This window comes from Abramis brama, assembly GCF_963993115.1.
Source record: "Abramis brama genome assembly, chromosome: 10".
NCBI lineage: Eukaryota > Metazoa > Chordata > Actinopteri > Cypriniformes > Leuciscidae > Abramis > Abramis brama.
In genome coordinates, this window is record NC_139972.1 from 40,916,847 (window position 1) to 40,937,976 (window position 21,130).

Below are 21,130 nucleotides of genomic sequence, written 5' to 3' on the forward strand. Positions count from 1 at the left end.
AAAAATTCTACCCTCCCAACGAGGAGGTGATATAGTGAAGTCCCTACTACAAAGAGAGGCGTTCTGGATTTTCACTCTTAATACAGTGGAACCTAATGGTCTTAATGAGGAATTGGGTCTCTCGTGTTTTTTATAGTTCACACTTTGAGGTACTTGTATACATGTTGCTAGTGAATTTGTGTTTTTTTATTATTATTTATTTTATAATCTGTTATTTATTTCTTTGTTTCTTTATTTCTTTCTTTTTTTCTTTTTTTTTTGAAGGTGTTTATTTATTTATATCATTTTTTTTTTTTTTTTTTTTTTTTTTTGGGTCCACATCTGATCTCTTGTATAAGATTGGCTAATTGATGTACCACACCCATTTAGGCCAGTGGCCAATGTTTTGAGCTTTGATTCTTTTAAAATCTGTACATCGTTGTCATTGACTGTTTGACTCTGAAGAAGACGCATGGGCGTCGAAACATTAGTCGTTTTGTACCAATAAATTATTTAAAACGCTGTGTGCTCCGGTTCTGTTCCTTGGTCCTAGCGAGACCTTGGGTTTCCTTTGTTGATTTTTGCGTCCTGTTCCGAGAGCACCAGCCAGGCTGAAGCGCAAGTGACCCCTTTCTAATGTCTAAAGGCATGTTGATAGAATGTAACTATCCCAGACTGCATACATGTTGGTCAATAGAACGCATTTGTTTGAAACCTGTTTGGAAAAAATTTTGGAATTCTGATTGGTGCTGTTAGTAGTGCAGAAATTACAAACTTCACTTTTAAGGTAACTAAAGTTGGTCAGCTTATTTATATGGTAATGGTCATGACATCTCATTAGATATAGTCTTACCTTAATTAAGTGTGTACAGATCTATGGGCACTAAATAGCCAACGCATTCTCATCCTAGGGCGTCATATACTGACGCTTTTGACATTTCGTCTACATCCAACGCACATGGCAACCCTTTAGCGTCAATATGACACGCACAGAGGTTTGTTCAGTTATGGGTAGGTTTAGGTCTGGGGTAGGGTTAGGGTTAGACCGCTAGGAGGCGCCTTCTGGCCCATATCTATCTGCGTCTCATATTGACGCTAAAGGGTGCCATGTGCGTTGGATGTAGACGAAATGTCAAAAGCGTCAGTATATGACGCCTTGGGATGAGATCGGGCTGAAATAGCACACTATTAGAAATAAGCAAGCATGGTGTAACATCTAAAGTTAATTGCCTCTGTCTAATGACCAAGACCGACGAGTTTGTGATTATATGATCCGTATCTCTGGCTGGTGCGAGACTCGAAGTGTTATAGGAATCCGAATGTGAGTGATTTCAATAAAGAGTTAAATAGAATAATCAAGCGTGTAGATAAATTATTATATAAATGGTCAATAACTAATTGGCATCCTTACCTAAATTCGAGGTTGTGATAAAATGGATAAAAATTTAATTGGAATTATATTACTTTGCCACACTGAAAAGACCGAACACACAGGACGGAACAGGCCCTACATAGTTACAGTATAAACATATTTTACCGTAAGTTGTACACTGGGGTTTTAGTACTTTCTGGTTCCTTCTTGTCTATTCTGCGGAAGGAGTACTGGGGAGCACACGAGTCAATATCCAGGTCACAATCCCACTGGATTTGCACTGCCATTATTCCCCCCTGAGCACAGAAAACACTTAAAGATGTCAGTCAGTTCTACAGCAGTGTACCAACAAAACACATATTCATCAACAGAGTATCATAAGGGGATTAAAGCTTATTCATGATAAGATCAATGTCAAATAAAAAATAAAATTAGTTTCTGACATAGACTGCCATGGTCTGAAAATCCTCTCCAGCTTCTTCAAAAATATCTTTGATTCTGAAAATTGGGCAGATAGGGTCAGTATTCCTGTTGAACACACAGTTTGCCAAGTAGGAGCTGCTCATGTTTGGTAGGATATTCCTTCTGCAAGAAATAAAGAAATAAGCAACACTAAATTAACTCACTTTATTAAGTAAAATGTATATGTTTGATTTGCAGCTCTTCTGTTGCACATTTGTAGTTAAAATACAAAAAAAGTGGTGCTGAATTATGTGTAAGATAAAGACAATCTCTCTGATGATGAACAAAGATGAACATACTTGTTGAAGTTAAATTTGGTGAATTGAATATTATTCTTTATGAGTATCGTGAAGTTTTCAGCATCTGCCAGGAGTGCTGGACTGAAATATCAAGGCAAAAAACATGAATATTATGAATAACTTTACTGCTAAAACTAAGAAATAAGTTTCAACGTGTATTTTTTTTAGTTTGAGATGGTGAGTGGTGGGAGTTTTACTTCGGAGGTTCGACTTTCTTCTCCAGAGGACACCAGGCCAACACCTCACATGTCTTCACTGAGTCTGAGAAATCGACACATCTACCTGTCTGAACACCTAAAACAGAGAGGCATGTCTTAATAGTCAGTACTGCATGGATTTCAAGTCACAAAACTTAATATTTTGTATGCAGTGTACAGATTGAGCCATACCATTCCCTCGAGCATCTTTAAAGCCTTTGGTGCAGTTCATATCAGATGTGCAAATGGATTTCGGGGTTGGATACTAAATGAAATTAAAATTAATACCAAGTAATGTAATACAAAAAAAAAAATCATAAATGTAATACTAAGCCAAAGACAGGTAAATGTCAAATCAGTTGATTTAGTTTTAAAATAAATGAACAGCCAAATCTTTTATGGTCATTCAATAAGTTGAATGACATTGATATAATGTTATATATTATTCGGAATTTGTTTTGAGATGTATTTTTAGTTGTGTTTGTGCCTGTGTCTAAATGGAAGCTCAAAGAAGAGGAAAGATTATGAGAGAGCACACTTTCTTCATGTCTCACCTCTGCACATTTTGACTGTGTTTGGTTTGGTGTGAAGATCATGTTGGTCATCAGGAAGAAAGAACTGTCCTCCTGCAACATGCAAAACATGTGATTGTGATCAATGACACCTGAAATACTTCTTCATGAGTATTAGATGTCTAAAGGCATGTTGATAGAATGTGACTATCCCAGACTGCATACATGTTGGCCAATAGAATGTTCAGCGAATCCAACAAAGAGCAGAAAGACATTTTATCAGATAAAACTCATCTTTGATCACCAAAATGACATATTTAAACGTAAATCCTGTGGGAAAGAAAAAAATGTCTTCAAGCATTAAAATAGCTTGAATGTAACTCGACACCCTTACTTGATTTAGTATACGCGGATCTATGAATATGCTAATTTGTCCCGCCTCCACTCACTCACACCAGTGACGCAAGTTTACCATATTTAAAGGGGCATTCCACCCATTTGAACATTGTTTTTTATTTAAAGTGGGTCATATATGTAGTCGAAATGTAAAATAAATTTTGAATTTGGTGCCTTCGTGACCGAGGAAAGACAAAAAATAACTTCAGGACGCATTTGTATGAAAGACAACAACTCCCACAATGCACCACATTGCACAGCTCCACAAGCCACTCCCACTAATCCAGAAAGCGCATATCTGCCTATAAGAGAAATCACTCTTCCGTCTACAAGGCTAGCTACCACCAGAGCTTGAAATTCATTTCACACAAAATGTCTAGTTAGTTGGCGAACTCATTAGTGCATTACTCCTCGTTTGTATTTCTTTCGAAAAGGTGAATTATTGCATGGTACCTGGATGTTCAGTCAGAACATATGCGGTGCGAAACAAGGATAGTTCACAACACAAACGTCCGTGTCCTCGTCTGATTCAGAGATTTCGTCCAGGAGAAATTGTCATCGTTGAAATTCTTTGCCGCAGACGGACTCTATCTCTGTGTTCGTAGCGGTTCGTAGTTTCATAGTGAGATCACCGGCGCCACCAGTCCGCCCTAACTCGAGCCAGTCCGGGCTCCTCGTCCGCGGCAGGCAGGTCTTCTGCCTCGGCTGCTCTTCGCTATAATGCGGCTTGTAAAGGTAGCCACAAACACCTGATTCAAGCATCAGACTTCCGAAATCCTCTTCTTCTATATCATATTGAGTACTCTCCTCCGCTGTTGTCATAACTTTATATCTGTCTCCACAGCGCCTGTTAGCTTAGCTTCAAACAAGATGGAGGATATTGCTTTCAGTTTCAGAGAGTAAAGTCCCACCCACTGATCTGTAATAGGTCTGTAGCGTGAGCGGGTCCCGCCCCTGGGAAAGATTGGAGAGATGAGGAACTAGTGCTTGTAGTCTCAACAGAAATCCCCCCTCTTACACTTCCTCCTACAATGACGCAAAATGACGATTTTTGCGTCATTGTAGGAGGAAGTGTAAGAGGTAAATAACGGATTTCTCCCGTCTCAGGGGAAAATGAGAGAGTGTTGCACGACCATTCAATAGTATGACTGGGTTTCTAACAATGCAAAGCTTAATGCAAATGGGTGGAGTGTCCCTTTAAAGGGTAACTAAACCCCTGGTCAGAGCCTGACTCCACCCAGAGGGAACCACAACTTTCAATAAGAAAATTCAACTGCAGTAGCCACCATTCAACCTGAAGAGGGCAGCACTCATACATTTTTACACCATATTTTGTAGAATTAAAACACTTTAAACACAAATGTAAAAAAAATTACTTGAATCAATGAACAGCATTAATAAAGACCCAGTCTTACAGATCATTAACTAAAAAAAAGTTGGTTTAAGGTTTAGTTACCCTTTAAAGAGTGCGTTAGTAATGTTTGCCTATAGGCGGGTCCATAGATATCCATATAAGGCTAGATGTCTTAAGGCGGAGTCTCGAAAGGCATCACCGGCGGCCATCTTGTCACAGTGAAGCTGTGAATTAAGGTGAGTGATCAGCACGCACACAAATCCTCTTATCTCGCTGAAATCTTGACGGATTTACAAACAGTTTGGTTTCTTACAAACGTTTTTAACGTGGCTATAATTCTTTCGTATGGAAGTCCATTGTTATAATTATTCATATGTATGCAGTGTCATAACTACATCTCTGACGTTTAGAACAAACCAAACAGTTTGAAAATCGGTAGAAAATTTAGCAAGTTATGGTTATTTAAAAGTACATGCACCATGTTATGAGTGAGCGAGCTCCCTGATTGGGGTGCAGCCCACGACTTCACCACGTGCTCGTGCACGTCTGGAAAGAACAGGGTTCTTCCAAACGGCAACCTCCCCGTCTCTCTCTTGAAACCAACACGGAAGTGAGTTAAACTGCAATTCATCAACTGGCCACTTGAGGCTGGCTGCAGAAGTGAGTCAAATCTGTATCTCCCCCATGTTAAAATTACCAACTTTACAGTAGAAAAAAAAAAACATCTTTACAGCCTGGTTCTCTATGTGGCTTTGGTCTTTTCAGCTAATTTTGCCCTTCATAACAACTGTGAGGGGGGTGAATTTTTTTATAACTCAACCGTTTAGTTGATTAATATTTAAAGTTATGCATAATTAAGGGTGTGGCCACTTGAGTGACAGGTGGATTGCCGCTGATGTCAATGCTAGCCGTTTGTCTGCTGTTACTAGCCGTCACTTCACCTCAGCTAATGTTAGCTGCTAAACTTGCCATCTCTGCAGTGTTTTGTGATTTTTTTCGGGATTATTTCATACAATTTAATACACCCATTACTTCGCCCACGGCTTAGGATTCTGTCGTTGTCGTCGAGTATCGTTCGAGAGAACAACCAGCGCTGTATTTCAGTTGTTTTCCTCTGTGAACATGCACTAATGGATGTCTGACAATTTTGTTGCTTTTTGGAGTTTTCAGATTTAAAAACGTCAATAAAGGCTCGTTCGTTCTGCTCTCACAGGACAGATAGATTATAATATGCTTATGTACCGTCAGATGAAATCTTGCAGGTGTCGGCGCTTTCTCCGTCCATGCAATAAATGCACATCTTTGAATGAGCGCAGATTTTCTAGTGCATTTACTTGAACTTCATAGGCAATATATCTATGGTTTAACCCATTTGAGAGGCGGCCAAAATCAGAATTTAAAATGGACCGAATAAGCTCTCTACGAACTTGACAAGCGATGCCGCGCTGACGGACCACAGACTATAAAAAAAGAGTGACTGACATGTATGCACATAAATCATACACTCTCAGAGTAATATTAAGTTACTGCATAATACATTTTCAACTAGCAGAATAGTACAGAATCACAATACACAGTCTCACTTGTAGCCATGTCTTTTAACTACTATAATATTTCGAAGGGCAAAAATAGGAACTTTTAATTGGCTTTACATCATCAAGTGTCACTTAAGCGCAAGGCCCTGTGCAGTCGTACACTTGGTACTGTCAGTAGCATAATGTTATAGCATTACCTCCCCAGCCTGAGCTAACTCGATCACGTCGAGCTAGTTGGGCGTGATTTCAGATAGCCAGGCTCCTCAGCTCCACTCACGCCCCGCCTCTTTGCCCATTTTCTGTTATCCGGGAGTGACGCAAGGCCAAGATGGCAACGGCCTGCTCCGCCCACTTTAGGCTTCAAAAATGCTCTTCAGAAACCTACGGGTGAAGTCACAGACACTACATCCATATTTTTTTACAGTCTATGGGTTCTTCTCTTCGATGCGGTTTGTTAAAACTAAACAACCACACCCGTTGTAATTGCCATCGTTAATGCAATAGGTGCAAATATGATGTTTTGCCAATTATTGTGGACTATGTAGCCTAGAAATCTAGACGCACCCTAGCGGCAGCAAAATGTATTTTGCAGCCAGGTGGGTCTAGCAACTCTCAATAGACCTTCTAGCTGCAAAAACCTAAATTGGGTCAGGCCAATCACGTCGTGTATAGAGTAGGCCGGGGCGGGCTTAACATATGACGACAGAGTTGCGACGGTTACCTGCCTGCGACTTGAAAACAAAGAAGAGCTGCTGCTGCTGTAGAACAGTCTTTCGAATCGGCTTTGTCCGCGGCTCTGGAGGACTTGGAGTTAGGTTTTTCTTTGAGAAAAGAGCAAAGAACGGCACTTAAGTCATTCTTAAAAAAAGGAAGATGTGTTCGTCGTTTTGCCAGCCAGATATGGCAAAAGTTGAATCTATCAAATAGCTCCGCTGTGGGGAAAACGCTCTGGTTGGTTGAAGCGCTGTCCTATTGCGTGCAGAGGGAATTTGAAAGACAGCCGTTTATCCCGCCCCTCGGATTGAGCGTGTCTATGGTGAGTTGCCAGACTAAACATCTTGATGTAAGTCTGGCTCGCCAGGCTATGGACTATGTGTTTGATCGCAACAATCAAGCTAGCATACAAACAAGCATTACTCACCGGGAGAATTTACCAACAGCCGCTGCCACCCCATGATCCCTCCCGTGGATCACATCTAATGGGAGAAGAGCCTACGGCCTTCCAGCAGTATGTATGCCCGCTGTCTGAGCATCAATGGATGGCTTTCCAGTCTCATGAAAAAGTCTATAGAGACAGTCTGAACACAAAACGCCAACGCGAGACGAGCTTTTGTTCCTCTGGTGATCCAGGAAATTGGATAACGTTTGCTAAACTGTTAAACGGGATATTCTTAAAGAACAGATTTTTTACAGCTGAAAGCCACATTGGTAAACCTTTCGGATTACAACTCCTGAAATATGTGGCGCGAGTTTTAAAGAAGTTCCCGGCAATACAATCATATCCTGAAGACTTAACATCGGTCTCGACCGCTGACTGGATCCGTGAACAGCTGCGCTATCTGCGGGAAACCGCCCTGCCCTCTCTGCGGACGCGAGCGACTCAACCCAAGCGGAACAGAAAGGTAAGCAGGAATAAACTTGCATACCTGTGGCAGCATAGAAGATCTAAAGCGATTCAAGTCATTTTAAAAAACAGTGAATATCCCGCCCGCCCACCGTGCTCTAGCGATATCACAGTTATACAAACTTATTATGACAATAAATGCCTAAATCAGAGGCGTAATGATGATCTTCCACCCCCACCCTGGTATTTGAACGTGCCGCCGATGAAACCAACTTTTTTTCCTGAAACCACGCACTTCACATTTAAGGTCTTAAAGAACCTCCCTAACAATAAAGCGAGTGGTAAGGATGGTGTGACATATGAGACTCTTAAAACCATACAGTCATGTAAGATTTTAACAACTATCTTTAATGTCTGTTTGGAAAATAAGAAGTTACCAGATTCATGGAAAGGAGCAATAATCCATCGTATTCCAAAAAAAGACAACATTCTTGAAGATCCATCGACATGGAGGGATATATCCCTTCTCCCTACCATCTATAAGGTGTTCATGAAATGCATACTGGCCAGAGTTCTCCCTTGGTTGGTGGAAGCTGACATCTTATCCACTAAGCAAAAGGCATACATCAATAGACAAGGTATGAACGAGCATGTATTTTGCCTCAAAACAGGGATAGATGACTTTAAGCATGAGTCATGTAGACTGTATTCAGTCTTCTTAGACTTTAGAGATGCATTTGTAACTTTATCTCACAATGTCATGATCAGATCACTGGAGGAAATACAGCTACCTCAACTGTTCATTGACAAAGTGAGAGATGTATATAGAGGCTCCTTTATTGAAGTAATCTGTGGAGAACACCACTCAAGATAGGTATTAAAACTGGCTGCCCTTGGAGTGCAATTAATTTTATAATTGCCATCAACCAATGGTTAAAGTGGATGTGTCAATGTGCTCCCCCTGACGTGATATCTCCTATCCCAGTGCAGGGCTATGCAGATGATGTCCAGATCGCCTCCAGAGAAGAGAGCGTCATAAAAGACATGCTGGCCAGGACAGACTCTTTTCTGAAGTGGTCCGGCATGGAGATTAACAACACTAAATGTGCTGTTCTGTACGAGAGGAGAAGTGGAGGGAACAGGTGGTACCGTTCAAAAACTGATAAATGCCCAGTGTTCACAGTAGCAACAAAACCTGTACGTGTATATTCTCTTCATGAGACATACACTTATCTTGGACATAAAATTAATATTGCAGGAGAATGGAAGGAGCAAGTAAACATCATCCTGTCAGACTTCACATCCAGGCTGGACTTGATTGACAGATGCCCACTGCCACTGACTCTGAAGTTAGAGGCTATTAGACAGGTGGCGCTGTCTAAAGTACAACATCTATTCTCCAACGTTCATATTCAACAGAAAGTGCACACACACACACACACACACAATGCCTCTGCACTTTGATTTGTCTCAACATGGGGACAGGAAAGCTGTCAGTCAATAAATGGGAAAACAAAGTAAACTTGCGTTACTTATTTGAAAAAGTAACTCAGATATTTTGTTGTAAATAATACGTTACTTCACTAGTTGAAAAAAATCTAAAATCTGATTATGTAACTCAAGTTACTTGTAATGAGTTACCTCCAACACTGCCTGACAATACTCACAAGAACCAATAAAGTTTGTGTACACCTTCACTTCATCCTAATATGGCAATCGAAGTCACTGTTTTTATGCCTGTAAATAAAAAAATACTGTATGCATTGTTTGTAATTCTAACACACTCTTAAAACTAATTTGTTAAAAATTGCACATCCTGTTAAAAACCACATATCCTCTAAAAACCACACATCCTGTGTTATTTCTTAACACATACGTGAGTCTAGGTAAGAACAATACAGTTAGGGCTACTTTTAGCCCGAACAAGTTTTTATCCCTCTTAACAAAAATAACACAAAATTACACACAATGTGGTAAAATAGTGATAACACAAAAGTCTCATCAGAACCACTGTATTATAGCATACTTTTTTCTTTTACTAACATTGTAAATAACTAGTTGATAGAGTTGATAGAGCAAACACAAAGCGAAAGTGAATGAGCATGCAAAAAATCCTTCAGCCAGTAACTTCTCTGTGATCATTGAGGTGATGTGTTGTGTGATCATTGAGGTGATGTGTTGGCACTGGAAGCGGTTTCATGCGAGGGGGGCTGGGGGCTGGGTTGGAAAATATGTGACGTCATTATGTTGTGGCTGACAACAAGACTTTCTCTTTACTGTATATGTGTTGTAGCCATTAAAGAAAACATTTAGTTTCATATTTATGTTTAAATATTATAGGCTAATGTTATTTTTTAATTTAATCAATGTTGATTATGAAAGTGAGCATATGCAGCATGAGAAAGATAAAGATACATCATGAGATGCGAAATATGACTGGAGAAATGAAGTGGGTAGGACATGATTTTGACCACTTCATTGAGTTTTGTTTTGTAGAAAGACAATTTTTAAAAGATTTTCGTTTTGTATAAATTGTATCTTAATTTTGATCCATGTTTTATCAACCAATTGCCTGTATTTAATAAATAAGAAGCAAATATAAAGCAGACAATGTAATAAGGCCGAAACTCAGCTTGTGCCTCACAGATTTGAGAAATATAGGCTATCTATTATAGAAAGCGTGAAATGTCTACTTTTAAACAAAACTATTCAAAACGAAAAGAAATAGGCTACTCTCTGATGTAATCCATATGAAATGTGCATTTCACATGTATTTCTCTCTGGCATTCATGCGAGTCCGCATCGCCAACTTCATCTTTGCAGCGACACAGAATTAACACCAGTTTATTAAAAAAAACAATTAAATGTCTCCTTGCTATTTTTGACACATTCATACTTTTGCAGGTTTATTGTGGCAGTCTTTATGCGTGCAGCTGTGCGCTTGAGTGCGGCTATATTATGTAGGCTACATGCTCATTATCCTGTATATAGCCTATTTAAGTAATAAAATTAATATAAAGGGGCGATTTGATTTGGTCTGAGCGAGCAACCCTGAGCGGAATGAGCGAGGGAGCGGAATATTCAGAAATGCTCTCTCCGCTCACAAGCTCTGATCGGAACAAAGCATGACAAATGCAAACTTTATTTCATTTTCTCCATAGCTTGAACACTTATTACATTAGGCATAATAGAGTTAGTTAACGCTGTCCATTTATTTTATTTTTTTAATGTTTTTAAAGTACAATATTATGTTAGTCCACAGCCCCCCACTTCCCTTCCCGCGCTACTGCTAGCCTGTACCTCTAACCATATCAAAAGACTACCTGAGATGGGATGATGTAGTCAGCCACATCCCAGATCTGTTCACCGAGCTCGCTGGTGTTTGTTAGAGTGATGCCTTTCACTTTGGTTGTGACAGAGCTGAGGATGTTGTCAGTGGTCTGGTGTTCTCGACGCAGAATCACATAACTGTAACAGAATCACATACAAGTAAAAAAGTATAAGTAAACATTACTATTGTATGCTGAAGTTCTGTGAAATTAACTGTGTGAATGTCATTTGTTTACAAATCATTTAGATTAGATAAAGACTACACTGTAAATTGATGACTCAGAATTTTCTAAGGTTGCAACTTACTTGAAAATCAAAGCAATCACTGACATCTGATACACGCGAAACAATATTCCAATTCTACAGGATTTTACCACTAGTATTTGTGGTGTAGAGTATTGACAAAATAAGATCTTCAAAAACTTCATCATTGTGATTTAGGCTGCTTCATATAGTTGAGATTTCAATCCTCTCACGTTCTCTTCTCTTTCTGTTAGAGAAGAAGTGAAAGACGTCGTGAGAAGGTCGTGAGGTTTAAGAAGTTTGTAGGCGTGCACTAAAAAGACTGCAGAGACACACTGAGACTGAAGTGTTTTGAGCCCTACTGGAAAGTTAAAATGCTTGAAATTTGCCTTTAGTGTACAGAACATGTCATAAAGAAACTATAGTCTTTTGCTTATGCCTTGAAGGTCTTTTTTTGTACAGTGTAAGAATCAATTATTCTACAGTACTTTTAGGATAGAGATTAATGTGTATGTGTTGGGGGGTTCATTAATTAGTTATGCCACTAGTATTAGGGCACAAATTGAGTAGAAAACGTGACAGTTTATTTGACCATGTTGAAAAACGCTTTTTTTTTATCATCGCAATATATTATGTCACGAGGGGGAGTTTGCTCAGTGCAGAATAATTCAGTGGGAGCGGTCGTGATTCAGTGTGTTTTCAGTGGTTATTGTATTTCAATTGATCATCGTCATGGTCAATTATTATGAATTATAGCCTGTCAGGACGTCGAATAAGAAAAAGGGCGGTGCTATTATCTTTCGTGCCTGGGTGCATTTTGTGCAGGTAAGAGAGACGGGACTTCACTTCTGCATCTGCTTCAAAAAATGCGGTAGTGTGTAGCGTTCACTTTAGACCGGATGATTATAATCCCGGCGATATGATGGAGTTCAACATGGGATGCCGAAGCACACTGTCCCAGCTCCTTCATCGGGTCGCCTGGTCCGTTCGGCCCCCGGTGAAAACAAGGTCATGGATCCGTCAGGGATCACTTAGGGCCCTATTTTAACGATCTGAAACGCAAGTATCAAGCGCGAAACGCAAGTAACTTTGTGGGCGGGTCTCGGGCACTGTTGCTATTATACCAGTGTGATAAATGACTCTTGCGCCCGACGCAAATCTAAAAGGGGTTGTTCTGAAGTAGCTTCATTACTCATAGGTGTGGTTTGGGCGTAACGTGAAATAAACCAATCAGATCATCTCACATTCCCTTTAAGAGCAGGCGCGCTTGTTCCATGGCGGATTGCTATTATAACGGCGGATTTGCCAGCCGAGGAGACCAACGCTCTAGTCAGGGCCGTAAAACACAGAGAAGTGACATTGGGGATGGAGAAACACACCCAAATTAGCTTCGATTAAACAGGCGTATAATAATGTGGGTAAATGTGTAAGCTAGATTTATGCCTATTTTTTTCACATCTTCATGGACACAACAATGATTTCCCTCGTATATTAATATTTTTCCTTGTAATAATGTATGGTTTCCTAAAAATGAGAACTGCTGCGTATGTGTGTAGAGTAGAGAAGCAAAGTGTATGCGCGTTGTGCACACGCTACATTGATTATGGACAAACATGCTCCCTTTAAATAGGGAATAACATGCGCAACCCACCACTGACTTTAGACTAGGTTTTTCCTGGTCAGTGGCCGAAATGATTTCTAAACCTGCAAAATAGCATGAGGGAATGTTTGTGCCAGAACATGCCTCCTCTTTGCGCTGAACCGTCCCCGGGAGCGCAAGTTCATTCCCTAGTTTACCGACGTGCGTCTGTGGAAAATGTGCCTTGTCTTAATTTAATTCATGAACATACCCTACATAAACTTTGAATGTAATGCATTTATGTGTTTGTTATTAGACTGTAGCCTAAACTTATTATTATCATAATAATTCTATAATTCATTTTCAATCTGTATGTGACAGAATGAATGAAGTAAATGGTGGTGATTGACACCTATCAGTGAAGAGTGCCTCCTATTTAAGAGCTGGTTGGCTGTGGCCTGTGATGCATCCCGTCCAGCTCCTTCCCTTTCTGTTTGTTGACAGTAGCTGCATGTATGTCATAGATATTAAAAGAAATGACGACCCCATTGATTTCAACGGAGAAAAGTGAAGTCAATTAAAAGCACTCACTTCCTGATGGCTCCTGATGGATTATTTAGTCATTTTGCCTCCACGTCCCCCCGATTGCCCGCAAGCTTCACTTCGTGTCCATATGGTAATTTCTCTACTGTGCGACAGTAAGTTGCGTGGTTATGACGCAATTGTTAGCCTATTTTTACAAAAACTGCAAGGTAATGGAGCCTTTTATACATTTTCGTGTTTCTTTAGAAATAAATAATGGACAAATGGAGTCTTTAAACGCCTCAGATGTAAAGTTATTCGCTGGCAAAGTGACGCCAAAATGAATGGGAGTCAATGGAATTGCTAACAGCAGGTGATGGTCTGCAAATCAATGGCGGACCCCGGGGAAGCTTCAGTTTCGGAAAGATTACCCCTTGATGTATGTGCTGTTAGCACGTAGCAGTTTGCTAACTTTTTAATTACTGTTCATAGTGGTGGGCAGATCGAGGTTTCGTATGGGATTATTTTTGTTACAAAAAGCAGGAAAATGCTGGGAGTGCTTCTCGGGTGTAAAAGTGTGTAAATACCTCCGGTGCTCTTCAGTGAAGGGATCCACATATATCTTAAGGGTCTGAGGCACTCAGGAGGGTGAAGGTTAAAAAGCCTTTATTAATCCATGGCTAGTCTAATAAAATAAAAACATGCCTACGCGTTTCAGCCAGCAAGGCCTTCGTCAGGGCTTGAAGTGTTTGACAAACAGCTCACTTCCTTGTTAAGACCAGTAATCAATAACAGCTGCTTAGGTTGAGCAGGTAGGAAGTCACATGATTAAATGACTAATGTCACAAAAATTGCTTACAATCATTAATCCTGGTAAATTTAACTACAGAGAAAAAGCATATATTTCTACAAAAATTAAACTAGGAGAAAAAAAACCCCACATACTACTACAGATATAAAGCCACTAAACTTAACCCTCTGATGGTCTTCATTTATGTCCACACTCGTGTTCTTTGGGGTCTCCAGAGACCCCAGACAATAACACGTAATTTTGTAACAGTATAATAGTTCTTTTTTTTAACAAATGTCATTTTACTCTGTTTATTTATTTATTTATTTATATTTTTAAACAGGAAAAGATTAAAGACAATCGGGCCTGACTCAGTATAAAACTGATTTTCAGCAGGTTCCTGCTCTGCAGAACATAAATACCACATACACAACAAAACTCCTAGACAAGACTAGGAGAAAAAACCCACATACTACTACAGATATAAAGCCACTAAACTTAAAGGAAGTGTTAAATTATAAAAAAGGAACAAAGTCTAAGTTCTCCATTTAGACCAGGGAAGCATGTAGCTTTCAATGTGTAAATCCAAAATTATTCTCTTTGCAAGAGTTTCTTTAGCCTATCACCTCCTCTAATTGAGTTTTCAATATGCTCTATGCCTATAATTTTAAGAGAGTTACAACTTCCATGGTTTGCATCTTTATAATGTACTGCCATAGGATATTGAGGATTTCCAGATCTTATTGCGTATTTATGCTCTGCAAGTCTTGCCTTTAATTTACGCTTAGTTCTCCCAATGTAAAAGCAACCACATGGGCATACCAGTCTGTAAACTACATATGAAGTACTGCAATTGATAAACGAATTTATGTTAAACCTATGTCCAGAGGAGATGTCAATGAAAAAAATAGCATTAACCATATTATTACAGTAATTACAGTGTCCACACTTATAGTTACCGCGGGCGCGTTTTGCTGGATTTTCTCCACATTGTAGCACTATAAACTTAAATTACTCCATCATTTATGGTCATACAGAAAAAAGATATAAAAAAAGAATCTGTGATATTTCTACTTTTGTATGTGTCCACTTACAATCAAATCAAAACATTGTGCTTTTGTAAAATAAAGAAAATAAACAGGGTGTGCGTTCTGCCTCTCCGTCGCGGTGAACTTTTTTTTCTTGAGCACTTCTATAAACTGAAACAAAACTCAGCGAATACTTGTCACACATTTATGAGCCATATACCTTTATAAACATTTAAGTGTGTACTTTTAAATGATCGGATTCAAAACGAAAACAAATATTCTCTGTTTAAGTAATTTGTATAAAACCAACAAGATGTCCAGCTTCTCAAACGCTTGCTCATTAGATTTAATTTGGCCACGCCCACTCGCGCAAAAGAGATTCACATGCAAATCTCCACATGGAACGCGAACTCGCTCATTACCTCAACAACAAAACACCAAAACACTTCACTTCACTTTTCGTCGAGTTTGAAAGACGCGCCTGAGCTTACATTGGATTTAGGCTACCTCAGAAGAAGAAGAATGCGATTTGAAGACAAGAAAGATGTAAGGTAAGAAATTCTTACATATTAGTTTGTTATTGTTGCATAAATGTCATGTTGCAGTTGAACTGTTGCTAGATATATGGGGGAATATTATAATATTTAGACCCGTGTTTACTGTTACTGTGTTTGTGGATATCTGCTCAAACGTAGATATGTATATGGTAACCATAATGTTTTATATTTGAGCGCGATTGCGTTTGAATGTATCATATTTTGGATCGCGATCGCGTTTGAATGTATCATATTTTGGATCGTGATCGCGTTTGAATGTATCATATTTTGCAGCGCGATCGCGTTTGAATGTATCATATTTTGGATGAAAGCAAAACGCACCAAATGGCTTCATGTTTTTACTATTATCTCATTTCATATCATCATAACGAATGGAAACATTTGAAGTAACATGATAATCAATATATTTTTCTCTAGCTTAGTTGTTACTGAAATCTTTTGGAAGATTTATACTGCTATAGGTTATGTTATTATTATTTTATCCAGCACTGCACATAGCTTATGCCTACAAGGCACAACAAACCTGGTGTTCATTATATTATATATTGTTGGAAACATTTGCGTGTGTGTGTGTGTATTCTGTGAATTTTAAAAAGCAATTTTAACCAGAAAAATCTAATATTTATTTCCAAAATCGTGCAGCCCTTTCTCTTGATATCAGTATGTTCACTTTTTTTTTTTCAGGGCCCAGATGCCACTGAGGACTTCAGCATTCACATGAGTCTCTGTACATGAACATGGTAAAGTGAAAATCAAACACCTTGGAAATGAAAGGTATGTACAATGTTTTTAGGAATGGCACAAAGGTCTCTGTCTTTGGATCATTGTTTTCAATAAGTGCTTTTTTGGCATTTGTTGTGTATCTTTGGATTATGTTGTGTTGTAAATAAATCCAAACAATTTAAAAGCCATTCTTTTTTAAATCTCCTCATTTACAGTATTGTGCAAGGTTGCTCAAAATGACAGGGCCTGATAGCTCCTAATAGGGCCGTTAGGGGAGGGTCTTTGTCTTTCTCAGGTGTGAAAAGCTTACATATTAATGACCTCCGCATAAAGCTTTTTCACACAAAACACGTCGTAAAAAATTTAAATCAATATATTGTCTTATCTGAATGAGCAGTCAGGGTGATTTTCACATAGTTTTAGAGCAAATATTCTAGGCTACGTCATACAATTTTCAAAAGTCTTGTGAAGAAATAATCAGTATGGGTTTCATGGCCTTATTTCAGTGAGATTTTTTTTTTTGTATTTTCACAAACCATGCATAAATGTCACTATCTCAAAACTACAAACTTTTACATACATGCTGCTGATTAGGGCTGCAACTAACGACTATTTTAATAGTCGACTAGTCACCGACTATTGAAACGATTAGTCGACTAATCGAATAATTATTAAATTTTTCTAAAATTTAGCATGAGATTGCTTTAATTCTGTGGAAAATGATAGTAAACACAAGAAAGAAGGGGGTACTTCAATGAAAAATGCATATTTTATTGAACTTTGCTGCTGATAGGCCGATTCATACTAAAAGTAAATAAAAATGCCCTGTCTAAAACCAATTAGGCACAGTGCTCGGTCAGTATAGACATAAATGCATAAATAAAGAAACTATCATTTTTATAAAGGACAGGCACATTTGTTTTATAAGAAAAAATAAATTAAAATCAAGTAAACATTTTCTTCCTGTAAACCAGGGGCAGGCACATTAGCAGCAATAAAACAGTAAACAAAAATATTAAGTGCATTTTGTGAGATACATTCAGTGGTCAATCTGTTGCAAAAGAACTTTACAACTCGTCTCAACATTATGAAATCTAACGGTTTTAAAATAAGCTTTCAGAGTCGTCTGAATTTAAGTTGTAAACATGGACTGTGTGATACTGCCTGGACACAAACCTGTCATGGTGGACAGACCAAGTTTAAAATCAACATGAGGCTCAGGCTATGTCGTTCAGTTTATTCATATTAAGGAAAGTCAGCATATCCACATGGTCTCGTGTGAGACTTGCTCTCTTCTGGGAGCAGATATTTCCTGCTGCTGAGAAGATTCGCTCTGCAGGGGTGGATGTTGCAGGAATGCACAGAAGAGATCTTGCTAGGTTTGACAGTGTGGGAAAACGCCCCTCATTTTCGCTCCACCAGCTGAGAGGGTCTTCTTTTTTGGCTATTGGTGGCTCTGTGAAGAACATCTGAACTTCCCTCCTCACCATTTGGATTTTTTTGTCCTCCTGGGTTTCCTCCTCTTCCTCACTCAGACTGTCAGTGTCAGACTGAAGCAGGTTATCCAGCGCTGACTTTCCCCCTGGGATATGACCCCTCTTCTTCTGCTGTAGCTCCTCAGGTTCATCATGTAGCCCAGTCTTGGCCTTTGCTTCTTTGATAGCAAGAACTTCAACTGTACTTTGCACCCTTGTGCCATCTTCAGGTGAGATAAACTTCAGCTTTCTGAATCTTGGGTCGATGGCAGCTGCAAGAACAAGTGGGTTGTCTCTCTCTGCAGACACAGTGTTAAGATTCTCCCATCTCTCACTTATTTCTTTTCCTGCAATGGCTTGAAAGGCTTTTCCTGAGCTTGTCTCAAACTGGGTTTGCTGTATGGACTGTTGCAGCCCTTTGACCAGCTGTGGAAGACATGAAGCAGTAGCATACTATAGATATATATATATATATATATATATATATATATATATATATATATATATATATATATATATATATAGATATAGATATAGATATATTTATATTTATATATAAAATTGCTTTTAAATTAAATTTGTGATTTTTTTTGTTGTTGTATGAAATATGTCTGACTGTGTGTGCATTCTAAACAATTACCTTCAGAAACGTTGTACTGTATTTCTGCTCCATCAAGTGGGTGAAATGGATTCTGGATGGCAGGATGTAGTCTGGATTGAACTGGGCTATCATTTGTTGAAACCCAGCACCATCGACCATGGAGAGCGGCCTCATATCATAGATCAGCATCTGCAATACTGACTCAGTGAGGGCATTTGCCTGTTGTGGGGTGCACGTCTGCTTCTTTTGCAGAAAGGGGTCCATGGTGGCTCTCTTCTTCAGACTGCATGCATTTAATTTAAAATACTTTTGTCAGGCACAGTCGGACATAACGTTAAATCCTTTTTTTTTTCTTTTTTTTACGCGAAAATACGCTTATAAAATGTACAATGTACATCCAAAACAAAACGTATTGGCTTCCATGTTATTTAAATCTTACCGAGGCGAGTCAAACTCCGTTTCATTCAACTGTCCGACGTGCTTTCTCTTTAAATGTTCGTGCATCACCGAGGTGCTGCCGTGATAGGCAAGGACTGCTTTGCAAACCATGCAGGTAATCTTTTTATTCGCCGTATCCAGGCTAAAATGCTCCCAAACTTTAGATGTTTTGGTACGCGCAGCTGCTGCGTTGGACGCCGCGATTTCTGTATGTTATCGCTCAGCTGAGAAGCTAATGCGCATGTGCGACTCTCGGCAGAGATTGTAATGAAGAGAGATGCCTCACTCGGTCGGAAAAAACATGTCTGGCGACAACTTCGACAATGAAATTCATTGTCGACTATTTCTATTATCGATTTTTGTCGACAACGTCGACGAATCGTTGCAGCCCTACTGCTGATATATTATTATAGCAGAGTTTGTGCTGAATACAGTGTAATTAGACTTTAGCCATGAAAATGTCACAAGTAACAGAAATAACCAGAAATGTCAGAGCATGTCAGAACACCTCCAGGGCCCAGAAAACAGCTCAGACCTCAGAGGGTTAAGGTTGGTGCTCGTCTTAAGCTGATGGTTGGAGCGTCTGGGAGGGCTTCCCTAAGAACACTATCGCTTTTCAATAAGTCCCAGTTTCTTTCAATAATTTGTTTAATTTTGTTTGCATGATTACTGTATTGTGTCACAAAATATACATTATCTGATCTTTGTTGATTTTTCTCTTTCGAAACTAGCAGTTGTTCTCTTGGGAGGCATTTTGCCTTGTTGTACGCTCTGAGTATAGTTCTTTTTTTGATATCCTCTTGTTTTAAATCTCTGACACATATCTTGAGCATTTCTTTCAAATTGTTCTTCTGTGTCACAGATACATTTAAGTCTTTGGAATTGGCCAAAAGGGATATTATTTTTTAGCCATGATGGATGGAAGCCATCTGCTCTAAGGATTGTATTGCGATCAGTTGTTTTTCTAAAAAAAGTAGTATGTAAATCTCCATTAGCTTTTTTAGTGATTTTAAGATCTAGGAAATTAATTTCAGATGAGGAAAAGTCAAGGCTAAACTTCAAACTTCTGTTAGTGTTGTTCAGATATGAATGGAATTGAAGCAGTTTGGTTTTTGACCCAGACCAAAACAGAATGATATCATCAATATATCTTCCCCACCATATCATTTTATCAGCAAAAATATTACGATCAGAATATAAAATTTTTTCTTCCCAAGTTCCCATAAAGAGATTTGAATAGTTGGGTGCAAAACACGCTCCCATTGCTGTACCCTTTTTTGTTTAAAGAATTGATTTTGAAACAAAAAGACATTGTTGCATAGTCCATTTTGCCAACTTAAGGATGAAGGAAGAAGGGGGCATTTGTTCTGAATGTCTCTTTTCCAAGTAATGGGATAGCGCATCTAGCCCTTCTGTATGGTCAATGTTCGTATACATTGCTTCCACGTCCATGGTAACCAGAAGTGCGGATCCAATGTTCTGTATGTCCTTAATTTTGTTCAGTACATGTGTCGTGTCTTGAATGAAGGAAGGCAGTTCTGATACAAATGGTTTAATAAAGAAGTCTACAAATTAAGAGGCTGGTTCGGTGATTGATTAATTTCCACTAATTATTGGTCTACCTGGTGGGTTCTCCAAATTCTTATGTATTTTTGGGAGCATGTAAAATGAAGGAATTCTTGGATGGTCATTCAGCAGGAAATCATGTTTTTTTTTGTGAAATCCATTGTTCATTTTTAGCATGTAGGAGTATTTCCGTAAATTCAATCTTCATTTGCTCTATTGGATTAAACTGGAGGTGTTGATAATACTCACTGTTAACCAACTGTTTATTGGCTTCTGTGACATATCGATCTCGGCCCCACACTACTACAGCTCCTCCTTTATCAGCTCTTTTTATTATAATGTTTTCATTAACTGACAGGGACTTTATTGCATCCCTTTCTTCTTTTGTCAGATTGTGTCTCATTATACTGTTAGATGCAAAAAGTTGATCAACTTTATATGTAACATTTTTGTAGAAGGTATTTAGAGTCTGATTACACATATTTGGTGTAAAGGTAGACTTGGGTCTAAATTAAGTTCTCCTGTCATCTTGTTGCATATGACTTCGAGAGGCAGCTTGACTGGGGGTGGTGTGATGCCAAACTTTCAATTGGAGATTACGATGAAAC

The 21,130-nt window shown here is 38.9% G+C and overlaps 1 protein-coding gene across 2 annotated transcripts in view; it reads right to left on the reverse strand.

The window, feature by feature from the left end:
* LOC311091194 (P2X purinoceptor 4a-like) overlaps positions 1 to 11,505 on the reverse strand; it is a 28,112-nt gene extending 16,607 nt beyond the window's left edge. For both annotated transcript variants that reach the window (XM_084127014.1, XM_084127015.1), the window contains exons 1-8: positions 11,307 to 11,505; positions 10,994 to 11,138; positions 2,864 to 2,935; positions 2,502 to 2,574; positions 2,310 to 2,406; positions 2,113 to 2,193; positions 1,795 to 1,936; positions 1,517 to 1,647 (exon numbers count right to left, since the gene is read on the reverse strand). In XM_084127014.1, coding sequence (XP_083983140.1) covers positions 1,517 to 1,647; positions 1,795 to 1,936; positions 2,113 to 2,193; positions 2,310 to 2,406; positions 2,502 to 2,574; positions 2,864 to 2,935; positions 10,994 to 11,138; positions 11,307 to 11,431 — 866 coding nt within the window. In that variant the 5' untranslated portion in view covers positions 11,432 to 11,505. The remainder of the gene's footprint in view (positions 1 to 1,516; positions 1,648 to 1,794; positions 1,937 to 2,112; positions 2,194 to 2,309; positions 2,407 to 2,501; positions 2,575 to 2,863; positions 2,936 to 10,993; positions 11,139 to 11,306) is intronic.
* Between the last annotated feature and the right edge of the window lie 9,625 nt (positions 11,506 to 21,130).